Below are 20158 nucleotides of genomic sequence, written 5' to 3'. Positions count from 1 at the left end.
AGCCTCAGTAGTAGCCAAGGGGAAAAAATACTGTCCTCCCAGTGGTCCTGCCCACAGACAAAGAACTCTAGAGAATGGTGGCTTGCCTTGGTGCAACATTCAGATAAAGGGAATGCTCCATGGAGGGCAGAAGATAGCCAGTCTTCTTCACCTGCATGAGCCAGCTGGGCTAATCCCAGGCCACAGCCAAGGGTACTAAGGTAGCGCAAGGTCAAGAAGAGGATGTAAGAACCCCTACGGCCACCATGTTCAACCATAAGGAACGTGTTCCTATGAGAAGCCTTGGATTAACCTGATTATTCTTTCTACATAATTCAAGAATATCCTTTACCTGGTGTTCCAGTAAGTTAATTTTTCTTATTTCTAAACTCCCAATCTTCAAAAGTTAATCTAAACCAGATATGACCTAATTGACTGCTTATTAGCTAAGCCTATTAAAAGGCCCCTTGTCTTTTTCAATGCAGCAAGAATTTCTAGGGAGCATTTCATGCAAAGCAAGAAAGGGAAAAGAAATGAAACATACATCTCTCTTCTGTATCTGTGTTCCCAGAAGAGTCTGGGTCTGGTATTACCTTGAACATACATATCCTGAACAGGAGAACAAGGTGGTACAAAGTTTGGGTACAGATAATGGGAGCTTATTTTTTAAGCAAATTCAGAAATTTCTCTCTGTGCCTTGCACTGCTTCTCTTATTTTAACGTGGTTTCCATCACATCCACCCCACCCTGGTTTTATTTTATTTCCTTCATTAAAAGCTAAATAGCATATCACAGGGTGGCTTAAAATTAGCCTTGGGAACAAAATATACAAGCCCAAGCAAAATTTATCCTTTTTGCCAATACAGCCATGCTACCACTCCCCTAAAGAGGATGGGAGCTGTTCACTAGACAAACATTCCATCATCTCAACCACACACACAATGGGGTCTCTCATCACCAGCAAGCAGCTGATGAGAGCCGGCTTGTGTGGAGAGAAAAGTGAAAATAAAACACATTTGCCATCGGGTTCCACTGTGTGCGCCTGCTTGATGGCTCCCACTGAGGAAAGCCGCTTCCAGGGGCACACAGGTGCTATCGCTCTTGTTTAACAGTCCTCAGCACAGTGCTTCTTCATGCTTGCCGAGCATGAGAACCACCTGGGGGATATTTTAAATAGCCAGATGCCTGAGGTGCCCCCTAGACTAATTAAACCACATCTCTTTGGGGTGGACCAGGCATTGGCATTTGTTCAAACTCCCCAGGTGAGTCCAATGCACAGTCAGGCTTCAGACTCCTGCTTGTGAGTAACCCCTTTGCCTCTGAACCAATATGTTCAGGTCTGCCACCAGAAACGTGAAAAGATGCAGACTTTACTAATAGTTATTCACCAAGACAGAAATAGATGAGGTCAGGTGGCTCACATTGAAAATAACATGCTTTTAGGAGGCAAGCTTTCAAAATTTTACCCTTAAATCATTGAAGATGACTACAGTTGGAAAGCAGTTGTGGCTCAATCAATTGGGCTCCGTCTACCATAAGGCAGGCTCACCCACACACTGCAGAGAGCTGATGCAGCAAGAAAAGGGAGGCAAGCAGACCCAGAAGAATGCGCAGCAAATGGACACAGAGAGCAGACAACAAAAACAAGCCACAAGAGGGGGGTAAATAAATAAATAAATAAATAATAAGGATAAAACAATAACTACAGTTGGAATTTAATATAGTCTTTATCAGTAGTTTACTTACTTTCCTAACTTGTTAATAGTTTTCATCATGAATTGATGTTGAAATTTGTCACATGCTTTTTTCCCTTTATTGACATAATCATATGATCTTTTTAACATTTTAATCTAAGCAGATGGTAAATTGATTAATTTTGTAATGAGTAACCACCCTTACTACCTGAAATAAAATCGACTTGAACATAAAAAATAATAACATGCTGACATCATGTCCACACAAGGAACCAACCGTCAGACATACCAAAATCTCTATTAAAGGGTATTTTTTAATTCCTAGTAATTTTATGCCCAGGTCTTTCCCCACTTTCATAAGAGTGCAGAATGGAACAAAGAAGAGTCAGAGCCTATGGTGCAATTTCTCTCTATTGAGAGCCCTCCTGGGGGTTCAGAGTTGGCCCTTCTTCAGCAAAATCCCCTGTAGAGGCTCCTGCTGGATGCCAGCTAGGCTAGGGAGAGGTCTACATGCAAGAACTAAGCTGTGAGACTTGTTTATAAATAGCAAAGTTATTCTAGAGTCATGAACCCAATTTATTTTCAAGGTCACTGGAATACTGAAACCAGAAACACTATACATATATATTTTTAATATACAAAGTCATGTCTTCAAACTAAACGCACCACTCCCAAAGGTCAGCGATGAGGTCCCTGCCTTGAGGAGTGTGATACCACATGCCATGGGCTGCTGGTTATCTCTCCTCATCAGACACTCTCACTGACAGGGTACACAGCACCATGAGATGTTTTTAAACACCTAACAGATAATCTACAGGTTGCTCAAATTGAAACACAGTGATAAAGAAGCTACAGAACAGAAGAGCCCTGGACTCACCCCCAAGCTGCATATTATTAGAATCATCTTTGTTTTTATAAACTTTATTTCAATGTCAAAAAATAAAACAGACAAAAGGCAGCTTAACTTTGTAAAAATACTTGAGGAAGCATTACTTTTAAAAATCTTGTCCAGAAAAAAAGAAGAAAAACTCCTGTCCAGGTGTATTTATCTACTTAATCCTAAAAACACTAAATTGTTTCTCCAGTGTTCTGAAAGATGAGTAAATGAGCACATACTGGTTAAATGACATGAACACAGTCTCCTTGTTAATGAAGAAAATGAAGAAATGCTTTATCACACTCACATCTCATAAAACGAAATCCCATTCTTTTCTTTTGACCTTCAGCATTGATATTGTATCCTTGCCACAAAAATGTTACAATATTACTATTACCTATAGTCTAAAAGTTACATTAGTTGTAGTTATCCCATCTATCATTGTGTTCTCTTTTTTTGTTAAGATTTGTTTTTTATTTGTTTCTCTCTCCTTTCCCTACCCCCCATTGTCTGCTGTGTCCATTTGCTGTGTGTTCTTCTGTGTCCACGTGCATTCTCGGCAGCACTGGAAATCTGTGTCTCTTTTTATTGCATCATTTTGCTGCATCAGCCCTCCGTGTGTGCCACGCCACTCCTGGGTGGGCTGTGCTTTTGTCACGCAGGGTGGCTCTCCTTGCGGGGCACACTCCTTGCATGGGGCTCCCCTATTCAGAGGACACCCCTACGTGGCATGGCATTCCTTGTGCGTGGCAGCACTGCACGTGGGCCAGCTCACTACATGGGCCAGAAGGCCCTGGGTATTGAACCCTGGACCTCCTATATGGTAGGCAGATGCTCTATTTGTTGAGCCACATCCGCTTCCCTTTCACTACGTTCTTAACACCTTGTGGTAGAGGAACATTTTTGTATTTGTATTATTAACCATAATTCTCATCTACCACTGAAATCACTATATTATACAATCCCTAGATTATCCTCCAGCTGTCTTTCAATTAACATTAACCTACTTAGATTACTCCCAAAAAGGGGATAGAACCACCTTTAAAAATACTGATGCCCAACACCCCAGTTCAATCAGACCAGGATTCCTGGGGTCAGGGCATGGTATCTTAGAGCAAGAGTTCTCAGTTTGGCATACATCAAAATCACCTGGAGGGTTGGTGAAGCTACAGCTTAGTGGGCCCACCCCCAGAGTTTCTGATTCAGCACATCTGGGGTGGACCCCAAGATTGTGCCTTTCTAACAGTTTCCCAGGTGAGGCACATGTCTAGGGCCACAGTTTAGAACCAATGGTTTATAAGTCCCCCAGGATTCCAATAAGTGCCAACAAGGCAGGAGGTCAGGAGAAGGAATTCCTATCCCAGCTCTGTTCCCAACCTGGAATCTGATAACAAATAAGCCATCAAGGTTCTTGTAGCCTCAGCTTGCTCCTGATATATAAAACTGAGTCACTGCATGAATGAGATACTGGGTTCCTTTCCAAAAATGGTGATTTTTTACCCATGAAATGATGGCACTAGTATACAAAGAAAGGAAAAACAAGTGGCCTTAAGAGCAATAAAACGTCTTTCCAAATACAGGGAAAGGTGGATTCCTATAGTCCCGGTGCCAGGACCTCAGTGTACTTCGGGCGACCAAGGATGCCTATGCATTTCTCAGACTCACCAGTTAGAACTCTGCAGAGCTGCCCAGCTGTCCGGGCCCCAGTCATGGGGCTGGATGGCAAGGCCCATTTGCGCCTGATCAGATGTTCATGTGCGCCGAACGGGTGCCGGGAATTGTTGAGGGGCTGGATCAGCACTTGCTCCTGGCCAAGCTGGATGAGACCAACCTGACCAGAAAAGAGAGAAGGGAGGTCAGTCATCCTCATTCCTGCACACCATGGCCCCAGAGGTCTACGGCCAGTGACAGCGCCACTCTCCCAGGGTCTGGTTTTCCTTGTCTGGGGTTTTTCCCTGGCAAATTGCTCTGTTTACACTGAGCCCAAGGGTGAGCTTTGCCATGACTCAGAAAAACACTCCACTGAGCAGCTGTGTTGGAGAGGGGACACTGGGGTGTGCGCTGGGGGAATGGGGGAAGAGGGCTCAGAATAACGTGCAGATGATCCAATTTCCACATGGGCTTTCAGAGAAGATGCATTACATAATAACTAAAAAAAAAATTATACCTTTAAAACAAATTTTTAAATCATCCCCCCAAAAATCCAATTGAGAAGACAACCTCAACACTGTTGGGAATGGCAATTATATCCTGAAGGGAAAAACATATCTTATCCCCAGGGAGGGATATTTAGAATTAAATATAGAGGATATAAAATCAGTCAGACTTTACTATTAATATATCAGTGATAGGGAATTTATATTGGTTTTTTGTACACTGCTTAAGAGAGTCTGGCAGGGTATCTGATGCATTTGATATAATTTAAAGTGTCTAAGTGATTCCGATTTAGGATTTTAAATTAAAATCTTAAAGGTTTATACGCAGTATTAGAACATTTAGGGGTGGCAGACTTGGCCCAGTGGTTAGGGCATCCGTCTACCACATGGGAGGTCCACGGTTCAAACCCCGGGCCTCCTTGACCCGTGTGGAGCTGGCCCATGCACAGTGCTGATGTGCACAAGGAGTGCCCTGCCACACAGGGGTGTCCCCCGTGCAGGGGAGCCCCGCGTGCAAGGAGTGCGCCCTGTAAGGAGAGCCACCCATCACGAAAGGAAGTGCAGCCTGCCCAGGAATGGTGCTGCACACACAGAGAGCTGACACAGCAAGATGATGCAACAAAGAGAGACACAGATTCCTGTGCTGCTGACAACAGAAGCCGACAAAGAAGACGCAGCAAAATAGACACAGAGAACAGACAACCCGGGGGGAGGGGGAAGGGAGGGAAATAAATATTTATTTTAAAAATCCCATTAAAAAAAAAAAAAGAACATTTAGGAGAAATTAAGACTTACCATGTTCATAAAACTAAGTCATTAGATTTGTAAAAATTAAGTACTTGCAGGTTTTTTTTTCAATCAACCAAAGACCTTAAAAATGGAATTGAGTATGTTAAATGTCTAAATATGGTTTTAAATGTTTAAAAGTTATTAATAACAATTTGTATGTGGGGTCAAATATTATTCAAAGTCCCCCTTTAAAAGTGATGGCAAAAAATTCCTGGACTTTTAAATAGAATATGATGTGTAAATTGAATGAAAAACTTATGGAAAAACTAGGGTTTGTAGTTTATCACTTTAATAAAGTTTTAACTCTAAACACATATTTAGGATGCAGAGACTTGAAATTTCCCTCACTTGGAATCAGCGCTGATAGCATTAAAACAATTTGCCTTCCTAATTCTCTGGGGGATACCTCCTGCTAGCTCCCCTCTTTAAGTGGAGTCAGCAAATCAAGATAAAACTTCCACAGGAACCCTGGCTCAGAGAAGCCCTGGCTTTTGTATAGTTGCCCCTGCAGTTAGCAGCCCCTCCCAGGCAGCGCTCCAAGTGCCCTCTGCTAGCCCACATTCAATATACTAGGTGGATGTGTCTCAGGCTGTCACAGACATCCTTTCTCCTTTGTCTTCTGTCATTAATTTTCAAGAGCTGTGACAGAAGAACCCAGTGGTTCTCAAACTCTAGTATGCCTCAAAATCATCTGGAAGTCTTGAATGGGACCCAAGAATTTGTATTTCTACCAAGTTCCCCTATGATTCTTACACTGCTGGTCCAGGGAATACAATTTGGGAACCACTGCAGTAAACCAAAGCAGCAGTTTCTCGAGGCTCCAGGACAGAGTCCACTCAAGCCAAGTGATGCAGTGCCCTTATGAATTCTCAAAGATAGATAAATACCAAGCCTTTTAGTTAGTAAACCACAAAAACTAAATAAGATCTCTGATGACTTTTGAGTGCCCAAGATATAGGGTGAGACCATACTTACTACTCTCGGCAGATTTCAAGGTTTCCATTTCATTAGAACCTTTGCCAACAATTGGGAGATTGTACTGCCCAAATAAATCTGTCCTCAAGTGGCACTGTACAAACTGCAGGAAAGTACAGCTTTCTTTCCTTTCCTTTGAACTAAAAACGTGTACTTGCTCACTAAGATACTGCAGGGAGATTGAAGAGCTGGAGGTGGGGTCACGGTGGTGGGCACACAGAGCTCCAGTACAGCAGAACGCAAAGAAAACCTAAAGTTAGAAGGTCTCAAGAGCCATCCGTGGCAAGAGCCATGGTCAAAATGAAGTTGGGGAGTGATGGCCAGGGCATGTGCTCAAGCTGCACAGGGAAGGAACACTGTGCTCCCTGGAGGGCAAAGGGGCTGATTCTTCCAGAAAGCTCTGGCTGTGGAGGGTCAAAGGCACCCTGGGGTTGAGTGCTTTTCAAGTCAGTTATCATTCATTCAGACTAGCATCTGCACTCAACAGTGATGGAAACAGCCAAGTCAGCCCACACATGATATAAATTTTTTAATATAGAGGCACTTTCACCTGGGTGAGAAATCCTTTACAAATTACATTTGAAAAAAAATTGTATGTGTGTGTGGTTGTAAATGTAAGCATAATCTAGCTCCTTGGGGGAGGTTGTTCTTTTCCAGAAGAATCCAGAAGCTGGTTTCCAGGCACTCAGGGAAGAAAATGGCAACACTGGTGAGAGACAGATGCGTGGATTCAGGGGTTGTATTCTACGGAGCATACACTTGCTTTCTTGTGGCCTGTCCTTCAAGCAGTGATGTGGCCATGAAGGAGGGGCTGGGCAAAGTCCCCACCCTTGGGAGCAGGACAGGAAGGGAACCTCCCCGCCCACACCCTGCCATCAGTTTCACAACTCTAGTTATCATTCTGCTCCCCACCTAGCTCCTGTCATCACATCACCAGTAATAAAATGTTCTGTTGAAAAAGTGTCACTTCTGTCTCCCCCACACCCCACCACCACCTGGAAAAACCTCAGGGCCCAACAAACATGTGTCAGCCCTTCCTTATGTTTCCATGACCTCCTCTCTCTGGATTTAATTCCCCTTCCCTGTGGACCCACTGTAGTCTACACCCCAGCCCACTACCCACCACCCTATTTGTCATGACCTAATAAATGGTTTGTTCCTCTGAGGCAGGATCTTAGTTGTCTGCCTTCATTTTCCAGTGTCTGCCTCATAAATAGGTACTCAAGACATGTGAATGGAATGAAACAGAAAGGAATGGGAAAGAATGGAATGGAATGGAATGGAATGGAATGGAATGGAATGGAATGGAATGGAATGGAATGGAATGGAATGGAATGGAATGGAATGGAATGGGATAGGATGGGAATGTGATAGGATGGTATAGGAAGGGGATGGGAATGGAAAGGAATGAAAAGGATATGGAAATGGAATGGAAGGGAACAGGAAGGGATGGGAATGGAATGGGACTTTCTGTCACCCCCATACCCAGTGGTTCTCATCTGTGGCTACACAGTGGATTTGGAGAGATTTGAAAATTCCTGATGCCTGGTCCCCAGTCCAGGCCAAGTGAATGAGAATCTTGGAGCATGCAAACTGGGTGCTGGTTTTTTTTTTTTTTTTTTTATGCTAACCAGGAGATTTCAACATGCAGCCAGGGTGGAGGAGACCAGCGCCCTAACTTTAAAGAGTGCCAGATACTCTGACCACCCTACTTGCCGTATTTGCAGTGTCTGCTGTATCCTGGATTTGGAGCACCTGCATGAACCAGGCCTCCACTGACTGCCACAGCCCCCAGCCCACTACTGCCCATGCCCTCACAGCTGAGCATGGATTTGTGTTTTCCCTCCACTCACCACGGATGCTCTCCCAAGGTCTCTCCTGTCTCACCGCAGACAGTGAAATACCACAGATGATGTAAAGATTCCATCGGATGAAAGAAAAAAAAAATGCCTACAGGCTGCCACTGTCAGGGTTACAACAATCCTCAACAAAACACTGCTCTAAAGATATCTAATATCTGGTATCCCACCGAAGAAGTTTACATTCAATAAACTATATCAGGTATAACCTGACATTTGAACAGTTCTGAGTGGTTACCTGCTAATTTTCTTTGTTCTGGGAACCTGGTTTGAAGGGTTTCTGTACTCCTTGAAGAGTATAAATCAGGGACTGTTAGCCTGCCCCCTCCACAAAGCAGGACTGCCTCTTCATTGCGGCATGCAAAGTGTGTGAAGGACAAGATTCAACACCTCACATTAGCACAACTTCTGGGCATAACCAGGAAACTCTTTTAAAAGAATGCAAAGAAAGTCTTTCTGTACATTCTCTGGAACTCAGGAGCACTCCCCTGCTGAGGAGATGGAACCACATGACTGCTGCCCTGGAACTCATCATTGTCCTACAGAAGACCCCACTGGGATTTCAGCACCATGAGAGGCCCAAGAACATCCTGAGCCTTTTCTTCGGGAATCTGCAGTCCTGGGTTCAGTGGGATGTGTCTTAGAGGTCCTCTTCTCTGTGTAGATCCAATAGTGTTGGGTAGTTCGAGGGGATGGAGTACCTGGGGTTGTGAATTTGCTTCTGTGTAGGACAGTCTACTTCCAAGAAAGATAAACAATCCTGGACTGAAGCCTTCTCTTTGCAGCTGTCTCTGATTTCCTGGGGGCTGAAGCAGAGCTGGCAGTGGGTGGAGGGGGGCCCTCTCACCTGCTGCCTGGGAGGAGTGTGCCCCTCCTGGCATGGGCATGAGGGGCTCCCAACCTCCATGTCTGAGCCCCAGCTACCTTTCTGGCAACTCCCTTCAAAGACCAGCTACAGCTGCCACTGAGAATTTTAAATGCCTGAAGACAAACTCCTGGTCTTCCTTCCAAAGTCCACTTCACCCCTCTTTTAGCCTGGGATCACTGCAGGCTTCTCTTTCTTTCTGATCCTTAGATGGAGTGAGTCACAAAGAATGGTCAACTCTTCCTTCAACATCATTCTCACTTCCACAATCCAAGGCTTCCGCCTTGCCACGTCATGCCACACCTCTAAGTGTTGGCCTCCCCCAGTCCTCCCACCCCTGCCAGCCCACCTCACACTAATGTCACCAGGTTCCTCCCCAATCAACAGCCAGCAATACCTCGGGGTCAATGTTTATCAAAGTATGGGCCCAGGTCCAGCAGCACCTGCTACACCTGGGAGCTTGTTAGATATTCACAATTCTCAGGCCCCATCCCAGACCCACTGAAACTCCATGGCTGGGGGCCCAGCCATCTGCTCAATGAGTCCTGCAGGGACTCAGATGCTCACTCACATTGAAAACCACTGCTCTGGGGTAAATTCCTAACACCACCCCTGTCCCATAGCCAATTTGTGGGTTCCTTATCTTGGGAAGGGCCTGCCCTGGGTGGCTTTGCCTGTCCCCTTCTCCTCCCATCATCCTTCTCCCTGAAGCCCCCACCCTACTCAGCTTACTGGACCTTCTCCTACATATCCCCCGTCAACCACCCTCCAGGTTCCAGTGCCCCTTCCTTCCCATGCGGCTCTGGACTGCCTTCCAATACAGAGCTTGCATTGTCATTCTTTTTGAGGCTTGCCAGGAGTCTACCAGGGTATTCTACACATGGCAGGTGTGTGATAATGATCTGTTCATTCAGTGAACACTGCTGACTGACTGGATGATTTATAACTGGAAAAGCCTGGGAACAGCCTATGGGGCAAGACAGGAAACATATTTTTAATGCCTTAGTATGTCCAGTGCTACATTAAATGATTTCACAGGCTTCACCTTATTTCACTCTAGCCACAGCCATGCAAGGGTAGGGTAGTGCTGTCAACCCTTCATATGGCTGCAGAGGGGACAGATCCAATGTGTTAAGTAACTCATTCAAGGTAAGAGGATCCCATCACTTGCCCCACATGACCTTCCAGTTTCATTTCCTAAAGAATGAAGGCATGACCGTGACCAGGATGTGCAGAATCAGGCAGAGGGAAACGTGGACACATGACTCTGCAAAAACATTTCCCATTGCACAAGTCCAAGGTCAGGCAGCTGCAGCCTTCCAGGGTGGAGTAAATAAGTTCCAAGGATGCTATCAGTCTAAGATGACTTCTTGGGCACATTATCCCATCTTGAACACTTCTTTTTTTTTTTTAATGTTGCCAACCAAATAAAAGTTCAAAGTGGGGAATTCTGTTTGTATAACCAAGGGATGGTCTTTGGCAGCCTCACGCCCATGAGCCATGGTGTGGAAAGAATCCGCACTCTGGCATCCTAAGAGATTTCAGCAGGGCTGCTTGCAAAGCAAGGTCCGAGCAAGAACAAACAGGAAACACAAAACAGGACAAAGTGCAGGTGAATGAGAAGCCACCAACAGGGTCTGTGAATGGCCCTCCAGAGGGGGAGAGGGAGGCTTTAGACATCTCTGATCTGAGCTCCTTCCTTTAATTCTTCCACACCTCTAAACATGGGTCTTCACTCTTCTTACTTTCCTGTCAGACTAAAACACAAAGGAGCTTCCCCTTAACATCCACTCAATGGTTGCTTTAAGCAGAGCTTTAATTCTTTAGTTATATTAGTTGGGGACTCACTTAAGATTGATGTGATAGAGACCCTCAGACCTCTATTAATATAATGATGTACATAATAAAATAGTTTGGTCTAGTTGTTCCCTTCCAAATGGTCTCCACACTACATAGTACTAGTCACGGCTAAATCCTGCCAGCTGTAGTTGACCCAGTCGATATTGCATTAAAGAGATGGGCAATTTTATAATCAACAGGGCATACTGATTATTCTCTTTGCTAAAGGGACAAACAGTGTAATGGTTAAGTTCATGGGTTAATTTAGCTAGGTTATGGTATCCAGTCATTTGCCCAAGTCAGCACTCGCCTCTTGTTACTGGGAGGGTATTTCACGGATTTAAATCATCCATGAGTTGACTGCATCTATGACTGATGACATCTACAATCAACTGAGGAGACTGCCTTCAGCAATGAGAGACATCTCATCCAATTAATTAAAGGTCTTAAAGGGATTTTAGCAGGCAGAAAGAAGAATTTCCACCTCTGCTTCAGCTAGCCAGCTTTTCTTGGGGAATTCATCAAAACCTTCATTGGAGTTCCCAGCTTTCAGCCTGCCCTACAGAATTTGGGCTTGAATAGCTGTATCTACGCTGTCAGTTCTGTTTCTCCATTGAACCTTGTCTAACACAAGCAGCAGTACCCTAAACCTGCCTCTTCCTTATGGGAGCTGTGAAATGCTGGCTGCCCCTTGAAAACTGGCTTCCCCAGTTCTTCTAACCATTGGCTGGCTGAGCTCAGCCTCCATCTACTCTTATCTGGAAGCAGCTTCAATTTCTTCCCCTATAAAACAGAGGTGAGCATTCTCTCAAAGGCTCCACAGTGGACTATGGGAAAGAGCTGGACAGAATTACAACCAAAGAAGTACCACAAATGATGTGCCACCAAAATGGCCACCTGCTCTGCCACTGGGCTGCTTAGCCACAGCAAGGTAGACTGAGCCATCAGGTCAAGCCCAGTAACTAACCTGGAAGAGAGAGACACAAAGTAAAGGTCCTGCAGGTGTGACTGGGACTCCAAAGGAGGCATGTTGGGAGGATGCCTGGCCTTCTCTCTGTCCTTCTGGGGTGTCCTGGAAGATAAGCATGGCTGCCTCATGCTCCACAGTTCCTGGGTGTCCACCTCTCTTGGCAGACCAAGGTCCCAGCCAAGAAGAGATGGAGAGAGTGCAGTGCATGGACTTCCCAGCACTTGTCGACATCCATCTAAGGAGGAACAGTCACTGCTCAGCAGACCAAACCCAACAGCAAGGGCCTCTGGACTTCTCCCATCTTTGTTCACTTCTCTTCATGTGGGGAGATGGAAAAATTGCAGAGAAGCAAGGTGGAGAGAGCCTTTTCAGAAGTGGACACTCATTCTCTTCCTTCAAGTACCATCTCCATTGCCCACTCTACCTGAAGAAATTTATCTTGATTCTAATCCTGCTTTCTACGGTCTGGTCCTAGCAGTAGATGCAAACTTAAAGAAATTCATGGGAGTAGGGGAGGTTGACTGGTGCTCCCCCAAATAGACATATCTACATCCAAATCCCCATGACCTGTGAGAGTGACCTTATTTGGGAAAAGGGTCTCTGCAGATGTAATTAAGTCAAGGATCTCAAGATGAGAGCATCCTAGATTATATGAGTGGGCCCTAAATCCAGTGACAAGTATCTTTGTGAGAGGCGACAGTGAAGAGACATAGGAGGAGGCTAAGTGATGCAGCCACAAGCCAAGGAATACCTGGAGCTACCAGAAGCTGGAAGGAACAAGAGAGGATTCTCCCCTAAAACCTTCTGAGGGTGTGCAGCCCTGCTGACACTTTGATTTCAGACTGCTGGTCTCCAGAACTGTGAGACAACCAATGTTTGTTGTTTTAAGCCACCAAGTTTGGGGCAATTATTAAGGCAGCCATAGGAAACTAAAACAGATGGAAATACCATCCTTGCATTCAGAAAGTTTATCGCGTTGAAATTATGTAGGTATAGAAACACTTCCCCAAAACCTACACTATGACTAAAGACAACCAGAAATGTAAATGAAGGGAAGACACAAACAGAAAACAAATCATACTTGAGACTATGGTTTTCGAAGAATCACGTAGTATAGCTTGCACGGCTTTCCAAATAAGACAAAGAGAAAAGTGTTACAAGGCCTGCTGTCAAAGGGAGGGGGAGCAGAACGAAACACACAATTTACTCTTCATGCCCTCTAAGCAATTAAGTAATGGTCTATTTTACTAGTGCATCTCCTTTAATCATATACCAAACATATTTGGAGGCAAACAACACTAATTCCATTCAATAGGGAAGAGAGGCTGTGTTTTTCCTGATCCTGAGCTTAGCACTCTCCACTAAGCCTTTTTGGAGTTATTACATACAGCGGGATTTACTCTCAATTAAAATCATATTCAACAGTCAGAAAATCCAATGGGAACACAGCCAAGTCCATTTGCTTGTGTATCATCTATGTCTGCTTTTGCACTAAAATGGCAGCGCTGAGTAGTTGCAACAGAGACCATGTGGCCTACAAAGTCAAAAATACATACTATCTGGTCCTTTACAGGACAAGTTTGCTGATCTTGCTCTACATGATTCTTTGGATACAAGGAGGCTTTGAAATGCCCCATCCGCGGCTACCAGATATCATCTATTTGGCATCTCTTCTCTCCCTCGCCTTTTAGCTGAGCCTATTCTGAAAGACACACACAACTCCACATGCTCACTTCACAGTGCTTTCCCTACAGCCAACAGGGACTAGGACAAAATCACCTCCCATCAGAACTATCTCAAACACAGTTGAGTACTGAAATCAAAGACGCTATGCAATGCAATCTCGGATAGTTTAAGTTGCTATTGTTTTCTTTTATTTATGCTGCCCAGGACCACCTGGCAACCAAGTCCCAATTTTCCCATGGACTCTTCCCTCCTGTCTTCAGTCCTCAACTTAAGTGTAATTAGGGAGAAGCAGTCAATGTCCAGCTTCGCACAAATGGGGTGACCAAGGCAGACTGAACACCACAACTGTCTGGGAAAGCAGGGATTTAAAAATCGAAGTCTTAGAGGTCCCCCAGCCACTTGCACAGACTGAACTCAGCATCTTGGCTGGGGTCCTTTAGCTAAAGCACAGCGCCCTCACCTGGTGCCTTCCAGAAAATTCAGGGGACTTAGGTGAACCCTCTCCTCTCAAACTTCATCTGTGAGCAGGTGAGAACTCAATCCCAATGAGAACTTTAAATCTGTGTTATCCAGATTGCCTCTTTCAGCTCCTTCACAAATAGGAAACTCCTCGCTGGAAACTTACACCAAGAAGTATAAACTCCAACCTCTACAGAAAGTTACTAAACCACAGCAAATGGGATTCAGATGTTTCCCAGTACAGTGCAGTGATGTGACCTAGACTTTAAACACTTTGGCAAAAAACAAAACAAAACAAAAAAAACAGGAAAAATGATGTGGTCCTGACAGTCCCTCCCAGAACATGATACAGGCTTGACCTAAGTCCTTCCTCGCTCCTACTTCCACTTCCTCCGTCTGGACCCAGCCCAGATTCTCTGCCACTGCTATACTCCAGCCTCCAGCCAGGCCCCACCAGTAATTACTTCTTGTGTCTTCTATCTAGATAAAGACTTGGACCCCCAGGCTCTGAGACCTTCGTGGCAGCTTCTCTGTGACTATGGGGCAGGGACTGAAGAATTATTCTCCATGGTGGAACTTGACACGGGGCTGGGGGAGCTCTTTCTTGTGCCAGGAAGGACAGACATCAGACTGCTGGGTCCCTGGAGGCTGGTTCTGATGAAAGATAGGGAAACAACCCACGGGTTTCACACTGTGATCTCTAGCAGGCTTTGCTGGGGGCAGCCTATCTGCCAGGCATGTGTGCTTCTCACTCAGAATGGAGAAGCCAAGAAGCATGTGGCTGGGCACCAGGGTGGCGCAGTGATCAGAAGCGCACAAGCAGTGCAGAGGCCCAAAGAAATGGCCATGCCAACCCCAAATGTACCAAGTCCCACTGCCCCTCAGAGCACCTGTCACAGGTGCCCCAAATGAAACAGCAGGAATAGGTGAGGGGGGAAGTTTCCAGGGGGAGGGACAGGGCCTCCCTTGGCCTGCAGGCTGCCAAAGGTGTAAGGAAACAAGGAAGGATGCCAATGCTCCTTACTCGTATTGGTTCTTAGGGTTCCACTAAGAAGAGTGGGTTAGCTCCCGGACCATCAGTGAGAACTTCCAAACTTCCTTTGCCGATACAGAAGACTCAAAAGAGGAAGTTGAGTGTACACCGCAACCGCATTCCACAGCCTAAAAATAGGCGGTATATACACATACAGGTGTCCTCCGTGTGCACAAACACCTGCACATGGAAACACTGCTCTCTCTGAGACACCTGGGGCAGGGGGCCTCTCAGTCCAGGGGCCCAAGGGGTCCGAGACCCCTGGGCAGGCTGCAGCATCTGCACCTGTGCAACCCCAGCACCCGGAGACTGCAGAATTAGTACAAGGGCGCGGGGCATTCAGGCGATTCCTCTTTGCTTCCCCTTTGCTTCCCCTCGGGAAGTGGGGTAAGGGAGCCGGGCGGCGGGAGAGCCTTCCTGGAGGATGCACTCCTGCCGAGGCTCGCCCCCACGACCCTAGCCCTCGGTGGGGGTTACCCAGGGCGCCGCCGCGCACAGACCCAGAGGAGAGGGGGCGCACGCAGTACCAGGCCGCCGGCGGCGCCGCAGGCGCTGAGCGAGGCGAGGGACCCTGGGTGGCCGAGGACGCGGCCCGAGTAGAAGCACAGCTCCGCGGGGCGTCGGCGGCGTTCGGTCGCCCCCGCTGCATCCTCGTCCACCTCCTCCACCTCGAAGCCGCGGGACAAGAAGCGCAGGTCGCGGCGCAGCTGCAGGTACAGGTCGCGCCCGAAGGCCGGCAGGTGCAGCAGCAGGGCGCGCTCGCCGGGCCGGGGCCGCAGGGTGGCGGGGGGCGCGCGGGGTGGTCGCCGCCGCCGCCGGAGCCCCGGGACGCCTGGCGGTGGCGGCAGGTGCACTTCGTCCGGGCGCACCCGCCGCGGGAGCACCACCTCCACGTCGGCCGCCGCGTCGACGCCAGCTGCGGGGAAAGAGGACACGCGTCAGAGCAGCGGGGCCGGCCGCTGCCCGGCCGCCCGCCCTCCCGTCGCGCCCAAGGCCCTGCGCGGCCCGGAGGGCGCTTCCTCCGCGCGCCTCCGCCCCGGGCCCCGCGCCCACCGGTTTAGGGCTCCGCGCGGCCGCCACTCCAAGCGTCAGGGGAGGAGAGCCGGCGGCAGACAGCGCGCCCGCCCGGGAGCCGCCCGCAGCCTCTGCCCGCCGGAGCCAGGCTGCGCAGAAGGCCGGGGCTGCGAGCTCGCCGCGGGGAGCGCAGAGGAAGGGGGCCCGGGAGAGGCAGGGCGCGGCGGCAGGAAAGCGCTACCTGCGCCCGGGTCTAGTCCCCACAACAGCAGCAGCAGCAGCGGCAGCACGAGCGGAGGCAGCAGGGCGCCGTCCCACATGGTCCCGGGGTGAGGGAGCGGGCCGGGGAGCAACGCGCGGGGTGGCGGCGCCGGCGGACTCGCAGCCCTCCGGCCTTCGGAAAAAGTAATCAGCGCTGCGGACAAACCCAACGTGGAACACCCGGCGCCCCGCCTTCCCGCGGAAGCCGGGCAGGGACTGGGCGATCCCTCGCCCCTGCCCCGCCTCCCCCTTCCATATTGGCTAAGATGTGTCCAAACCCGGGTGCGTAGTTAGGTTGTAAGCACTTGCTTACACGTGGTTTCTGGGCAGTGGAGGGCAGGGGACACCAGGGGGCGCGTCGCCGCTGACAGGAGTCCCGCGACCCTGGAGAGAGCCGGGCTGGTGTTCTAGGCTCTTGAGTCGCTTACCCTCATTTTGAAAATCCTCTTTGGCTCTGAGGCCCAACTTCCCGGGAAGACAGGCCGGAGATCACCCCGGCCAACCCGTATTACCCCCAAAAAGCATATTCCCTCTGCAGCTAAAATTAAAAAAATAGTTTGGGTCGTTTGTGGCTTGGGAGGACTCCCGGACCGGCCACTTTGGGACACACCTGAGTTTGCACCTCAGGGATAAGTCCGTGGTGTTTCCCAAAATGTGTCACCTCCAGTCCTCTTTATCCCCCGGAAGCCAGTGGACTAGGCCTGAGCACACCCTCCTACAGATTGAGGAAGTGGGAGAGAAAGAGCTGAAGGTGTTTGCCTGAATTGACCCAGAGAGTTTCCATCAAAGCCAAGGCTAGAACGTGTTATCCTGATTTCCAGCCCCGACCTGCTCACTGGACGCAATTTAGACGGGGTGGGAACCTGGGGCACAGAGTGGTAAAGTCTGGACTTGGACTTGAACCCAAGTCCTCCAGCATTAGTTATTTATTTTGTTATTTCTTCTCCCCCTAGGATACCATCAAAAACAAAATGAACTGAAGCAAAGCCAATCTCAGGTCTTCCTTTATTTATTTATTTGGTTCATATTTCTGCTACAGACCTATTTCCCTTCTCTCAAAGTCCTTATTGGACTCTTGGCTTGGGGCCTCAGAAGGAGAGAAGAGAGGAGGTTAATAGCTGTCTGATTTCCATGCTTTAATTAACCCTGAGATTGAACTGTGTTGTTGATTCTCAGTAATGCCCACCACTCTCTCTACCAAAGCCTGCTGCTCTCCTAGCAGTATGCTTGGTATGAATCTTTTCAGTTCTTTTGACACCTCTCCTCCCCAGAGGCTTGCCACTGCTGGGGTAGGGGGGCTGCTTCCTGTAGTTTAGTGCCTGCACCCCTAGGACCATCAGCATGCATGCTGCCCATAACTAGCTCAGAGCTAGGTCAGGAATTTGTGTCTCCCACTTGACTGTGTCCCAGTCAGCAGCCTCAGCCCAGCGAAAGCTCAGCAGTATTTTCTGGTGGCCCAGGAAATCATGGTGAGCTTCTTCGTACAGCTTTGTAGCAAGAAGAGCCGCCTCAAAGCTAGTCACTCAAAGCCACAGAATAGCAGCCACATCACTTCACAAGAATAGTTACTTCTGCCTTGGGAATTGGCCTGAAGTAGCAGTCATCAGCTTATCAGATGATGCCCAAATGCATTATCTGTAGGAATCACAGGGTCTGGATATTAGAACATGGACATCTTGGTGGACAACCCTTCAGTCAGCCACAGGTGCCAAGACAATTCAGTGAGGGTGAAATAGTCTTTTCAACAAATGGTGTTGGGACAAGTGGATATCTACATGAAAAAGGATTATGTTGGACTCCTATATTACACCATACACAAAAGTTAACTCTGATAGGATAAAAAACCTAAATGGAAGAGCTTGAACTATAAAACTCTTTTTAAAAAATTAGTGAAATTTCAAGATTTTCAGTTAGGCAATTGTTTCTAATATACAACACCAAAAACACAAGCAACAAAATAAAACATATAATTTGGACTACGTCAAAATTTAAAACTTTTATCCTGCAAATGAAACCATCAAGAAAATGAAAATGTTCCCACAGAATGGGAGAAAATTTTGCAAATCATATATCTCTTAAGGGACTGGTATCCAGAGTATATGGAAAACTCTTACATCTCCATATTAAAAAGCAAACTGGTGGTGCTTCATGGACAATTATGGGACATTGTAGATCCCCCCAGGGCCCACTGGATGGAACGTGGGAGAGTGTGGGCTATGATGTGGACCATTAACTATGAGGTGCAGCGATGCCCAGAGATGTACTTACCAAATGCAATGGATGTGTCATGATGATGGGAGAGAGTGTTGCTGTGGGGGGTGGGGGTGGTGGGGTTGAATGGGACTTCATATTTTTTTAATGTAATATTTTTTAAAAAATGAATAAAAAAAAAGCAAACTGTCCAATTAAAAATGGGTCATATATTTGAATACATATTTCTCCAAAGAAAGTATATAAATGGCAATATACACCTGAAAAGATGCTCAACATCATTAGCCATCAGGAAAATGCAAATCAAAATAATAATGAAAGATGGCATCAGACTAAGCAGGCTGGGTTTGATTCTCTCACAAAACAAAGGAGGAAGAGCCAAAAGCTGTCTGAGGCACCTGCATTAGGGGTCAGCAGACAAGGACAGTACTGCACAACTCCCAGGAGGGTGAGGGACAGAGAGATGAAAAGACCAAAACAACAAACATAAGTTACTAAGCCCCCAATGGCAGCCAGGAAGGACTCTCCCTCTCCACCCCCAAGATACTAAACTGGGGTAAAATCCCTGATGCACTACAGCTAACTGAGAGGGGAACAGATATCTCCCTCCCAGTCACTGTTTCAAGGGAAAAGGGAGGGAGAGTTGGGGGGCTTTTCTTCAGTAAATTGAGCCAGCAGAACCTGCTTTAAATCTCAGCTCTGGAGAGACCAAAATACAGGAAAATGGGGCTTAAACACCTCTGTGGAAAGGGTGAGATGACCAGTGCAATCTGTTAGCCAGTAGGGAAAATGCATAGACAAAAACTGTTTTTGGTTCTCTCTGTATTCTAACCCCTGGGAGAAAATCTGTGTCCCATTAGTGAGTACCTGGCCTGATTTTTATAACTTTAGCTGGGAAATTTTAAAGACTTAGAATATTTGAACCAAATTTCAAAGAAGAACTGTGGGGAAAAAAAAACAGGCAAGAGAGAGGATTTGGGCTTCACAGTAAAGTCGCCAATATATTCAAATGCCTAGACATCACTAAAAAATTACAAGCCATTATAGGAAACATGAAGACATGGCCCAGCCAAAGGAACAAATCAGATATCCTGAAGAGAGATACAGGATTGAAGACAATCAGCGATAATCATACAACTATCCTAAACTAATTCAAAGAATTTAAAGAAAATATGAATAAAAGATAAAAGATATTAAGACACTGGGTGAACATAAAGAACAATTTGAAAGTCTGCAAAGTAACCAACCTTATGGGAATGAAAAGCATGAGGGATGAGATTAAAAATACTTAGAGGCACATAAGAGCAGATATGAATTGCTCAAAGACAGAATTGTTGATTTCAAAGACAGAACATCTGAACTGGAAAAGAAAGGAGAACAGAAAGAGAATTTAAAAAATGGAACGGAGTCTCAGGGAATTGAATGCCGATGTGAAACACACAAACATTCACATTATCAGTGTTCCAGGAGAAGAGGATGGAAAAGGGGCAG

The 20158-nt window shown here is 46.9% G+C and overlaps 1 protein-coding gene across 1 annotated transcript in view; it reads right to left on the bottom strand.

The window, feature by feature from the left end:
- Positions 1 to 16596, bottom strand: part of ADAMTS17 (ADAM metallopeptidase with thrombospondin type 1 motif 17) — a 386843-nt gene extending 370247 nt beyond the window's left edge. The window contains exons 1-3 of the mRNA XM_058294624.2: positions 16437 to 16596; positions 15709 to 16097; positions 4216 to 4381 (exon numbers count right to left, since the gene is read on the bottom strand). Coding sequence (XP_058150607.1) covers positions 4216 to 4381; positions 15709 to 16097; positions 16437 to 16515 — 634 coding nt within the window. The 5' untranslated portion in view covers positions 16516 to 16596. The remainder of the gene's footprint in view (positions 1 to 4215; positions 4382 to 15708; positions 16098 to 16436) is intronic.
- Between the last annotated feature and the right edge of the window lie 3562 nt (positions 16597 to 20158).

The sequence above is a fragment of the Dasypus novemcinctus genome, chromosome 3 (assembly GCF_030445035.2).
Source record: "Dasypus novemcinctus isolate mDasNov1 chromosome 3, mDasNov1.1.hap2, whole genome shotgun sequence".
In the NCBI taxonomy this organism is placed as follows: Eukaryota; Metazoa; Chordata; class Mammalia; order Cingulata; family Dasypodidae; genus Dasypus; species Dasypus novemcinctus.
This window is presented reverse-complemented; position numbering and strand designations above follow the sequence as displayed.